Consider the following 12,576-nt stretch of genomic DNA (forward strand, 5'->3'; position numbering starts at 1 on the left):
TCCACCCCCTCTCTGTGTATCTCTCCCTCTTGCTATCCCTCTCACGTACTCTCTCTCTCTTTCCCTCGCTCTCTCTCTTTTCTCCTATGACATGCTCCTTCAAAGCGATTTATTTGAGTGAGATTTCCGTTGCCTGTCCGGACCATCTCCTGTGTCTCCACGCTTGTGAATTGCTGTTTTTAGTAACCTTGGCTTGTTTGACCATGTTAAATGGGTGAGGTCAATGCAGGCTGCTGACCCAGGCCTCTACCCCAAACTATCCTCTCCTCTCCCTCCTGTTCTCTTCCCTCTCTCTCTCTCCTCCTTCCCTCACTCCTCCCTGCTCACAGCCCCTCTGCTCCCCAATTCCCCTCTCAGTCTCTCCCCTCTCTCTCGCCCATCTCTCTGAATCTCTTTACCCCTCTGCGCTTCTTGAGTTTCCAGTCCCGGACACCCTCCCTCTCCTTTCTCCCTGCTTCCCCCCCTCCCACACCCTTCCTTTCTCTCTCCACTTCCTGACTCTCCATCTCCCCTCCTCCTCTCATTTCCTTCACCAGCTGCTCTCCCTGCTCTCCCTCTACGCGAGTGCGGAGCCGGAGACTCCATAACAAAGGCCTTTGGTAAAGGGTGTGTTGTGTTATGTAATTTGGAATAACACAAGCTGCCACCTGGTGCAGTTTTAAGTAAAAGACTTTGAAGTGAGTTCAATATATTTTATTGAACTATGAGCACAGTTCTCAATGAGTTTGACTCTCTGCTAATCTAATTGTAGTTGTAGTAACTCAGTCTAACTGAACCAGCCTTGCTGGGGTGTGACGCTGAGGATACACCTTGTCTCACTCTAGATGTTGGTCTGTGGAAAGACCAACTATTCCTTTTATAGTGAGATACCACCCCTGAGTGTCCTGACTGCTCATTGGTCATGTCCTATTCTATGTGTTCATTAGCTGCATGTTTGCGTATCATGACAGGGTGCACGGTGTCAAAAGGAGAATTTTGACTGGCTAGTTAGCAGGCCGATGGTGAAATTCACCACATGAGTCTGATACATTGCGCAATGTTCTCGGGATGAATTTTTCAACCGGAGCTCTTGTCTGAGAAACACAATAGATTCATTTCAAACAGCTCACTTCCCATTTCTCTTAGTTTCATCACTATTAATGTCACAACCACCTGCATCATACGCTGCACTGTCAGAGGGTCAGTACTGAGGGAGTGCTGCACTGTCAGAGGGTCAGTACTGAGGGAGTGCTGCACTGTCAGAGGGTCAGTACTGAGGGAGTGCTGCACTGTCGGAGGGTCAGTACTGAGGGAGTGCTGCACTGTTGGAGGGTCAGTACTGAGGGAGCACTGCACTGTCAGAGGGTCAGTACTGAGGGAGTGCTGCACTGTCAGAGGGTCAGTACTGAGGGAGTGCTGCACTGTCAGAGGGTCAGTACTGAGGGAGTGCTGCACTGTCGGAGGGTCAGTACTGAGGGAGTGCTGCACTGTTGGAGGGTCAGTACTGAGGGAGTGCTGTACTGTCAGAGGGTCAGTACTGAGGGAGTGCTGCACTGTCGGAGGGTCAGTACTGAGGGAGTGCTGCACTGTCAGAGAGTCCCAACTGAGGACGTGTTGCACTGTCGGAGGGTCAGTTATGAGGGAGCGCTGCAGTGTCGGAGGTTCAGTACTGAGGGAGTGCTGCACTGTCGGAGGGTGAGTACTGAAGGAATGCTTGACTTTCAGAGGGTTAGTTCTCAGGGAGTGCTGCACTGTCAGAGGGTCAGTACTGAGGGAGTGCTGCACTGTCAGGGGCAGTACTGAGGGAGTGCTGCACTGTCAGAGGGCAGTATTGAGGGAGTGCTGCACTGTGAGAGGGTCAGTACTGAGGGAGTGCTGCACTGTCAGAGGGCAGTATTGAGGGAGTGCTGCACTGTCAGAGGGCAGTATTGAGGGACTGCAGCATTTTCGGAGGGTCCCAACTGAGGGTGTGTTGCACTGTCGGAGGGTCAGTAATGAGGGAGCACTGCTGTGTCGGAGGGTCAGAACTGAGTGAGTGCTGCACTGTTGGAGGGTCAGTACTGAGGGAGTGCTGCACTGTCAGAGGGTCAGTACTGAGGGAGTGCTGCACTGTCGGAGGGTCAGTACTGAGGGAGTGCTGCACTGTCAGAGGGTCCCGACTGAGGACGTGTTGCACTGTTGGAGGGTCAGTAATGAGGGAGCGCTGCAGTGTCGGAGGGTCAGTACTGAGGGAGTGCTGCACTGTCAGAGGGTCAGTACTGAGGGAGTGCTGCACTGTCAGAGGGTCAGTACTGAGGGAGTGCTGCACTGTCAGAGGGCAGTATTGGGGGAGTGCTGCACTGTCAGAGGGTCAGTACTGAGGGAGTGCTGCACTGTCAGTGGGTCAGTACTGAGGGAGTGCTGCACTGTCAGAGGGCAGTATTGAGGGACTGCAGCATTTTCGGAGGGTCCCAACTGAGGGTGTGCTGCACTGTCAGGGGGCAGTACTGAGGGAGTGCTGCACTGTCAGAGGGTCAGTACTGAGGGAGTGCTGCACTGTTGGAGGGTCAGTACTGAGGGAGTGCTGCACTGTCAGAGGGTCAGTACTGAGGGAGTGCTGCACTGTCGGAGGGTCAGTACTGAGGGAGAGCTGCACTGTCAGAGGGTCCCGACTGAGGACGTATTGCACTGTTGGAGGGTCAGTAATGAGGGAGCGCTGCAGTGTCGGAGGTTCAGTACTGAGGGAATGCTGCACTGTCGGAGGGTCAGTACTGAGGGAGCGCTGCAGTGTCGGAGGTTCAGTACTGAGGGAATGTTGCACTGTCGGAGGGTGAGTACTGAAGGAATCCTTGACTGTCAGAGGGTCAGTTCTCAGGGAGTGCTGCTCTGTCAGAGGGCAGTACTGAGGGAGTGCTGCACTGTCAGTGGGTCAGTACTGAGGGAGTGCTGCACTGTCAGAGGGCAGTACTGAGGGAGTGCTGCACTGTCAGAGGGCAGTACCGAGGGAGCGCTGCACTGTCAGAGAGTCAGTACTGTGGGAGCGCTGCACTTGCAGAGGATCAGTTCTGAGCGAGTGCTGCACTGTCAGAGGGCAGTATTGAGGGACTGCAGCATTGCCGGAGGGTCCCAACTGAGGGTGTGTTGCACTGTCGGAGGGTCAGTAATGAGGGAGCACTGCAGTGTCGGAGGGTCAGTACTGAGTGAGTGCTGCACTGTCAGAGGGTCAGTAATGAGGGAGTGCTGCACTGTGAGCAATCCCTCTTTGTGCTCTTTATAAAGGCTGGTGCAGACTCGATGGGCTGAATGGCCTCCTTCCGCTCTGTAAATTCTATGATTCTATGATTCAATACTGAGGGAGTGCCGCACTGTCAGAGAGTCAGTACTGAGGGAATGCTGCACTGTCAGATTGTCAGTACTGAGGGAGTGCTGCACTGTCAGAGGTTCAGTACTGAGTGGGAGCTGCATTGTCGGAGGGTCAGTACTGAGGGAGGGCTGTGCAGTCTGTCTATCTCTCTCTGCAGCTCTCTTTCTCTATCCGACTCTCTCAATCTGTCTATATGTCTCTCTAATGCTCTCCTTTTTTCTCTCTCTCTCTGTTTCTCTTTCTCTCTCCGACTTTCTCTCTTTCTCTCTATCCCTTTCTCTCTCTCTCCCTTTCTCTCTCTCTGCCCCTCTATCTCTGCCCCTCTCTGTCCCTCTCTCTCTCAGCCTCTCTTTCTCTGTCTGCCCCTCTGTCTCTGCCCCTCTCTCTCTGCCTCTCTCTCTTTCGCTCTCTCTCTGTCCGCCTCTCTCTCTCTCTGTCTCTCTATCTCTCTCCGACTCTCTCTCTTTCTCTCTGCCCCTTTGTCTCTCCCGCTCTCTCTCTGTCCCTCTCTCTCTGTCCCTCTCTCTCTCTGCCCCCCTCTCTCTGCCCCTCTGTCTCTGCCCCTCTCTCTCTGCCCCTCTCTCTCTGCCCCCTCTCTCTGCCCCTCTCTCTCTCTGCCCCCCGTCTCGCTGCCCCCCTCTCTCTGCCCCCCTCTCCCAGCCCCTCCCTCGCTCTGCACCCCCCTCTCTGCCCTCTCTCACTGCCCCCTCTCTCTCAGCCGCCCTCTCTCTCTGCCTCTCTCTCTCTCTGCCCCCTCTCTCTGCCCCTCCCTCTCTCTGCCCCCCTCTCGCTGCCCCCCTCTCTCTGCCCCCCTCTCCCAGCCCCTCCCTCGCTCTGCACCCCCCTCTCTGCCCTCTCTCACTGCCCCTCTCTCTCTCAGCCGCCCTCTCTCTCTGCCTCTCTCTCTCTCTGCCCCCGTCTCTGCCACCCTCTCTCTCTCTGCCCCTCTCTCTCTGCCCCCTCTCTCTGCCCCTCCCTCTCTCTGCCCCCCTCTCGCTGCCCCCCTCTCTCTGTCCCCCTCTCCCAGCCCCTCCCTCGCTCTGCACCCCCCTCTCTGCCCTCTCTCACTGCCCCTTTCTCTCTGTTCCCTCTCTCTGCCCCTCTCTCTCTGCCCCCTCTCTCAGCCTCTCTCTCTGCCCCTCTGTCTCTGCCCCTCTCTCTCTGCCCTTCTCTCTCTGCCCCTCCCTCTGCCCCTCTCTCTCTGCCCCTCTTTTTCTCTGCCTCTCTATCTCTCTGCCCCTCTCGCTCTTGCTCTCTCTGTCACTGCCTTCCTTTCAGACACTCCTTAAAACTGATTTCTCTTATCAAGCTCTTTATTGCCTGTCCCCGAGTGACATGTGTTGAATTGGGATTTGATTGACATTCCTGAGGAGCATTGGGAATATTTCACTGTGATGTGACCATCAATTCACTCGGAACACGATTGGAAGTAAACTGTGGTTTTAATAGTCTTACAACTGAGCCTGCCTGCGACCAGAAGAACTGAGGGCAGGCTCACTCGGCTGCAGCACTTTATACTTCCGGTACTGGGAGGGCTCATGGGTGGAGCCACGGGCGGAGCTAAAGGTGGAGCCCTGTACAAGCTCCTCATCTCCCCCTATGGGCAGAGCTGCGCAACGGCTCACAGACAGGCCCCACAAGGACATAATACTATACAATACAATACAGTATGAATTACATTCACCACACACTGTTCAATAGGTGCTGTACAAATGACAGGTGTTGTTGTTTTTGTCATTTTAACCTCTCTTCCTATCTTCCAGGTTCTTCAGTAATTTCGAGTGAAGCCAGTTTCTGACGATGGTTGTTGCAGCCTGGGCATTGTTTCTGCTCACAGCTCAGATCCAAGGTATCAATGTGTAAAAATAACTAGAGCCAAAGAGAGAGAGAGAGAGAGAGAGGGAGAGAGAGAGAGCGAGCTGGGAGACAGAGAGAGAGAGAGACAGGAGAGAAAGAGAGAGAGAGAGAGACAGGGAGAGAGAGAGCTGGGAGACAGAGAGAGAGAGACAGGGAGAGAAAGAGAGAGAGAGACGGGGAGAGAGAGAGACGGGGAGAGAGAGAGACAGGAAGAGAGAGAGAGAGAGAGAGCTGGGAGACAGAGAGAGAGACAGGGAGAGAAAGAGAGAGAGACGGGGGGGAGAGAGAGAGACAGGGAGAGAGAGAGAGAGAGAGAGGAGAGACAGGAAGAGGAGAGAGAGAGAGACAGGGAGAGAGAGAGAGAGAGAGACAGGAAGAGAGAGGAGAGAGAGAGAGAGAGATGGGAGACAGAGAGAGAGACAGGGAGAGAAAGAGAGAGAGAGAGAGAGACGGGGAGAGAGAGAGAGACAGGGAGAGACAGAGAGAGAGTTGGGAGACAGAGGGAGAGAGAGACAGGGAGAGAGAGAGAGTGATGCACTATCAATTATGATGAGACGGAGTAGAATGTAATCGAGGCTTTATTACACAGAGATGTGTGGCCTTCTACAGCAGCTGCCGAAATAGCTGCTGTACGGAGAGCACACACATTTATGCTCCGCCTACTGGGCGGAGCCAGCAGGTAGGGATCTACCCCCGTACCTGTAGTACAAGGGCCTTACCGTAAAACCCATATATACAGTATAATACATCAGTGGTGACTACCACATTCACCCCCTGTTAAAAATGAGTCTAGCGGGGGTGGTGGAGAACTATATACATACAGATTGCTTTTAAAAATCACAGAGAATGTTACAAATTTAGAGGTCCGGTGCCTTGATCTGCCGTCGAGAGCGCCGCAGTGCTGGTGGCGACTCAGGCGTCGGCTTGGTCTTTCGTGACTCTGGGAGCGTGTCGAAATCCTTTTCATCCCCGGGTGGGAAGCAAGGGGAGGCCGGATTGTCCCGGAGTGGGGGCTGCGGTGGGGTCCGCCGGGGGAAGGGAGGGTGGCGCCAGGGCAGAGGGAGGGTGTGTATGGAAACAGTTGGTGCCAGGTCCCTGAGGGAGACTGTGTCTTGGCGGCCGTTGGGGTACGCTACGTAAGCGTACTGCGGGTTGGCATGGAGTAGCTGCACCCTTTCAACCAACGGGTCCACCTTGTGGAGTCGAACGTGTCCACGGAGGAGAACGGGTCCTGGGGCTGCCAGCTACGTTGGGAGCGGAATCCCGGAGGTGGACTTCATGGGGGGTTTCATTAGTCATGGTGAACAGGAGCGACCGAATGGAGTGAAGTGCGTTGGGCGACCTCCTGCCAGCAGGAGGCCAGGAGATTTCTGGACCGTAGGGCCAGCTGGACGGCCCTCCAGACCAACCCATTCTCCCGCCCCACCTGCCCGTTTCCCCGGGGGTTACAGCTGGTCATCCTGCTCGAGGCAATGCCCTTGTTAAGCAGGAACTGGTGCAGATCATCGCTCATGAATGAGGATCCCCGGTCGCTGTGGACGTAGGCGGGGAAGCTGAACAGAGCGAAGATGATGTTGAGGGCTTTGATGACGGTGGCAGACATCATATCGGGGCATGGGATGGCAAAGGTGAATCGGGAATATTCGTCGACCACACTGAGGAAGTACGTGTTGCGGTCACTGGAGGGGAGGGGCCCTTTGAAGTCCACGCTAAAGCGTTCAAAGGGGCGGGAGGCCTTCACCAGGCGCGCACGGTCTGGCCGGTAGAAGTGCGGTTTGCACTTCACGCAGACCTGGCAGTCTCTGGTGATAGCCCTGACCTCCTCGGTGGAGTAGGGCAGATTCAGAGCAGCACGGTAGCATAGTGGTTAGCACAATTGCCTCACAGCTCCAGGGTCCCAGGTTCGATTCCGACTTGGGCCACTGTCTGTGCGGAGTCTGCACGTTTTTCCCGTGTATGTGTGGGTTTCCTCCGGGTGCTCTGGTTTCCTCCCACAGTCCAAAGATGTGCAGGTTGGGTGGATTGGCCATGCTAAATTGCCCTTAGTGTCCAAAATTGCCCTTAGTGTTCGGTGGGGTTACTGGGTTAAGGGGATAGGGTGGAAGTGTGGGATTGGGTAGGGTGCTCTTTCCAAGAGCTGGTGCAGACTCGATAGGCCGAATGGCCTCCTGCTGCACTGTAAATTCTATGATTGCGGGCCTTAATGAAGTGGTAAAAACGGGTGACTTGTGGGTGACAGATATTGTCGTGCAGGGTCCGGAGTCGGTCCACTTGTGCGCTGGCACATGTACCTCGGGATAGGGAATCGGGGGGCTCGTTGAGCTTACCTGGGCGACACAAAATCTCGTAATTGTAGGTGGAGACCTCGATCCTCCACCTCAAGATTTTATCGTTTTTGATCTTGCCCCGCTGTCTGTTGTTAAACATGAAGGCAACCGACCGTTGGTCAGTGAGGAGAGTGAATCTCCTGCCGGCCAGGTAATGCCTCCAATGTCGCACAGCTTCAACGATTGCTTGGGCCTCCTTTTCGACGGAGGAGTGCCGAATTTCGGAGGCATGGGGAGTGCGGGAAAAGAATGCCACGGGCCTGCCTGCTTGATTGAGGGTGGCAGCCAGAGCGACGTCTGATGCATCGCTCTCGACTTGGAAGGGGTGCGTCTCATTGACCACGTGCATCGCGGCCTTGGCGATGTCGGCCTTGATACGGTCGAAGGCCTGATGAGCCTCGGCAATCAGGGGGAAAACGGTGGATCGAATGAGTGGGTGGGCCCTGTCCGCATAGTTTGGAACCCACTGGGCGTAATATGAAAAGAACCCCAGGCATCGTTTGAGGGCCTTGGGGCAGTGGGGGAGGGGGAGTTCCATGAGGGGGCGCATGCGATCGGGGTCGGGCCCTAGAACTCCGTTCTGAACCACATAGCCGAGGATGGCTAATCGGTTCGTGCTGAACACGCACTTCTCCTTGTTGTAAGTTAGGTTGAGGAGAGTGGCGGTGTGGAGAAATTTGGAACGGTTAGCGTCGTGGTCCTGCTGGTCGTGGCTGCAGATGGTGACGTTATCCAGGTACGGGAAGGTGGCCCGCAGTCCGTACCAGTCAACCATTCGGTCCATCTCCCGTTGGAAGACGGAGACCCCGTTGGTGACGCCGAAGGGAACCCTAAGGAAATGGTAAAGGCGGCCGTCTGCTTCGAACGCAGTGTATTGGCGGTCCGCCTTACAGATGGGGAGCTGGTGGTCGGCAGATTTCAGGTCCATTGTCGAGTAGACCCGGTACTGTGCAATCTGATTGACCATATCAGATATCCGTGGGAGGGGGTACGCGTCGAGCTGCATGGACCGGTTGATGGTCTGACTGTAGTCAACGACCATCCTGTTTTTTCCCCCGGTTTTCACCAATACCACTTGGGCTCTCCAGGGGCTGTTGCTGGCCTCGATGATACCTTCCCAAAGCAGTCGCTGGACTTCAGACCTGATGAAGGTCCTGTCCTGGGCACTGTACCGTCTGCTCCTGGTGGCGACGGGTTTGCAATCGGGGGTTAGGTTTTCAAAAAGGGAAGGCGGGTCGACCTTAAGGGTCGTGAGACCGCATACAGTGAGGGGTGGTAGGGGCGCGCCAAATTTCAGGATTAGGCTCTGGAGTTTGCACTGGAAGTCCAGGCCGAGTAGCAAGGCAGCGCAGAGGTTGGGGAGGACGTAGAGGCGGAAGCCGCTGAACTCTACACCCTGGACAGTGAGAGTGGTGATGCAGTACCCCTGGATCGCCACGGAGTGGGATCCGGAGGCCAGGGAGATTCTCTGGTTAGCGGGGTGTACCGCGAGGGAGCAGCGCCTTACCGTATCGGGGTGGATGAAGCTCTCAGTGCTCATGGAGTCCACAAGGCAGGATATCTCGTGCCCGTCGATCTTCACCTTTGTCGAAGCGGTCGCGAGATTGTGCGGTCGAGACTCGCCGATCGTGACCGAGGCAAGACGCGGCTGGTCGATGACGGTTGCAGGCGATGAGCGGCCTGATGAGGTGCCGGATGGGCAGGGGTACTGTGGCCGGGTAAGATGGCAGCGCCCATGGGCCGCACGTGTCCTGGGGCAGGCAAGATGGCGGGGCCCATGGGCCGCACGTGTCCTGGGGCAGCCAAGATGGCGGCACCCATTGGTTCTGAGGCAGGCAAGATGGTGGAGCCCACGGGCCGCATGTGTTGTGTGTGGAGCAAGATGGCGGGGCCCACGGGCCGCACGTGGTCCGAGGAGGGGAAGGTGGCGGTGCCCACAGGCCGCACGCGGTGGGTGCCGGGACAATAGCGGTGATTGAGTGGGCCTGGCACACTGCAGCGAAATGTCCCTTCTTGCTACGGGCCTTGCAGAGCGCGCTCCCCGTCGGGCAGCGCTGCCGGGGGTGTTTTGACTGTCCGCAGAAGTAGCATCTGGGTCCCCCGGGGTTGGTTGGTTGCCACGTAGGCGTGGGGTTGGCTGAGGGCGGTTGCTGATGGTGTCCATGATGGGGTGGCCGTCGGCATTGTCCATGATGCACGGGGGGGGGTGGGCCGCGTGGTCGGGGGCATAGGCCTGTACGTTGCGTGAGGCAACCGTAAGCGAGAAGGCTAGTTTTTTGGTCACCGCGAGGTCAGGCATGGCCCCTTCTAAGAGGCGCTGGCGAATGTAGTCAGACCCTATGCCTGTAACAAACGCGTCTCTCATCTGCAGGGGCGAATGTTCAGTGGCCGAAACGGCCTGCCAGCCACAGTCTCTCACTAGGGCACACAGGGTATGCCAGAAATCTTCCACAGACTCACCGGGAAGTTGGTGCCGCGTGGATCGGAGATGCCTAGCGTAGATTTTGTTGGTCCGCTGAGCATAATTCTCCTTCAGTAGCGCCATGGCCTCTGCATAGGTAGTCGCATCCCGGACGAGGGGAAAAATGTTGGAGCTCAGTCTGGAGCTTCTGTGCTTCTGGGATTGGGTCTGGCGCAGACCTGCTGTAAGCTTCAATACAGGCTAGCCAATGTTCAAAGTCCTTTTTGGCGTTGTCTGCTTGAGGATGCAGCTGCAGGCGATCCGGCTTGATGCGGAGGTCCATCTCTGAAAAATCTCTGTGCAATAAATTGATGCACTATCAATTACGACGAAACAAGAGTGGAATGTAATCAAGGCTTTATTACACAGAGATGTGTGGCCTCTTACAGCAGCTGACGAAATGGCTGCTGCACGGAGAGCACACACATTTATACTCCGCCTACTGGGCGGAGCCAGCAGGCAGGGATCTACCCCCGTACCTGTAGTACAGGGGCCTTACTGTAAAACCCATATATACAGTATAATACATCAGTGGTGACTCCCACAGAGAGATAGGGAGAGAGACAGGGAGAGAGAGACAGGGAGAGAGAGAGACAGCGAGAGAGAGAGAGACAGGGAGAGAGATAGAGACAGGGAGAGGGAGAGACAGGGTGAGAGAGATAGGAAAAGAGAAGGAGAGAGAGAGACAGGGAGGGAGAGACAGGGAGAGAGAGAGACAGTCAGAGAGAGAGAGACAGGGAGAGGGAGAGACAGGGAGAGAGAAGAAGAGAGAGAGAGGCAGGGAGAGAGAGACAGGGAGAGAGAGAGAGATGGGGGTACAGAGCGAGACAGGGAGACAGATAGATACAGGGAGCGGGAGAGACAGGGAGAGGGAGGGACAGGGAGAGGGAGAGACATGGTGAGAGAGAGACAGTAAGAGAGAGACAGGGAGAGGGAGAGACAGGGAGAGAGAAGAAGAGAGAGAGAGACAGGGAGAGAGAGAGAGCCAGGCAGAGAGATAGAGACAAGGGGAGAGAGACGGGGCAAAGAGAGACAGAGACAGGGAGAGAGAGAGACAGGGCGAGAAAGAGAGACAGGGAGACTGAGAGACAGAGAAAGTGGGAGCGAGAGACAGAGAGAGTGAGAGACAGAGAGCGAGAGAGACGGAGAGAGCTGTGGTGAACATATTGTATTAACCATTCACCATGTTTTACACTGAATCACGCTGCTGCCCATGTGGGCTCCACCTATGGACCATTGTACAATATAACCTGTGATGTATCATGTTGGTGCCCTTGTGGGCTCTGCCCCTGGCTCCGGCCCTTGAGGGTAGGTATAAAGAGCAGCTGCCCTGTAGGCGGCTCTCAGTAGCAGAGCAGTCGCAGGCAGGCACTGTTCTAGTCGATTAAAGCCACCGTTTACATCTACTTTCTGTTTCACGTGAATTGATGGTCGCATCAAGAACAAGAGACAGAGGGGGGAGGGGGGGGGAGGGGCGGCACAGTAAAACACAGTAAACCCCCTTGACCACATCTCGTATGATGCCTCTGTCACTTTTTTCTGCAATGTGGCTCATCTCTCCAGGCATCTCCCCCTCCCCCAAGGCATCTCCCCCTCCCCAAGGCATTCACCCACCCGCTGGCTGTGGACATGTCCCCAGAGCTGTGTCCCATCCTCTGGGTGTTTAGATGTTGGCTGCTGCATGTGATCAAGGTCTGATTGGAATGCCAGGCAATGACTCCCACCTGCTACGTGGCCCACCCAACCACGGAAACCCATTTAGGTTGTGTGAAGTGCTCACTTAACCACGATTGCCAGAGGCCTCAGCAGTCGGTGGGGGTTATGGGTGGCCAGTGGGGCAGATGGGCAGGGAAAACGGTTGCCCCAGGAACGGGTACACACGATCCAGGGTTAGCATGGTGGCGCCTCACCCATTTGCCCCTCCCTCCCATGGCGGCCCACCCCCTGCGTAGGATCATGCACCCGCAGCCGAGAACTGGGGTGGCAAACCCAGCCCCCCGGGCTCTTTGGCTATGAGCAAAGATGGCTACTCCCCTCCTCGGCTCCCCGCGGAAGCCCTTCTGCCAGGTTCACGTTTTTCAAATGGAGTACTAATCGGCGCCAGTGTGAGCCCCTGCTGGGGAGCCCACTGATTGCCGGGGGTTATTGGATATGGGGTGGCTCCTGATAATGGGATGGAAATAGGGCTGAAGGGTGATAATTGGTTCCTCGCCACCCTACGGCGTGACCCTGGTTTTGCCTGCGGGAGCGGGCCAGGCCACCGTGGGGGCATCCCCCGTGGCCCGATCCCTCTGCGCCCCCTGGTTTTGCCTGCGGGAGCGGGCCAGGCCACCGTGGGGGCATCCCCCGTGGCCCGATCCCTCTGCGCCCCCTGGTTTTGCCTGCGGGAGCGAGCCAGGCCACCGTGGGGGCATCCCCCGTGGCCCGATCCCTCTGCGCCCCCTGGTTTTGCCTGCTGGAGCGGGCCAGGCCACCGTGGGGGCATCCCCCGTGGCCCGATCCCTCTGCGCCCCCTGGTTTTGCCTGCGGGAGCGGGCCAGGCCACCGTGGGGGCATCCCCCGTGGCCCGATCCCTCTGCGCCCCCTGGTTTTGCCTGCTGGAGCGGGCC

The 12,576-nt window shown here is 56.5% G+C and overlaps 1 protein-coding gene across 1 annotated transcript in view; it reads left to right on the forward strand.

Moving 5' to 3' along the window:
* The window catches only part of LOC119975210 (myelin-associated glycoprotein-like), a 65,654-nt gene that overhangs the window by 2,621 nt on the left and 50,457 nt on the right, over positions 1 to 12,576 (forward strand). Inside the window, exon 2 of the mRNA XM_038814825.1 lies at positions 5,086 to 5,171. Coding sequence (XP_038670753.1) covers positions 5,123 to 5,171 — 49 coding nt within the window. The 5' untranslated portion in view covers positions 5,086 to 5,122. The remainder of the gene's footprint in view (positions 1 to 5,085; positions 5,172 to 12,576) is intronic.

Source organism: Scyliorhinus canicula, chromosome 12 (genome assembly GCF_902713615.1).
Source record: "Scyliorhinus canicula chromosome 12, sScyCan1.1, whole genome shotgun sequence".
Taxonomy (NCBI): Eukaryota; Metazoa; Chordata; class Chondrichthyes; order Carcharhiniformes; family Scyliorhinidae; genus Scyliorhinus; species Scyliorhinus canicula.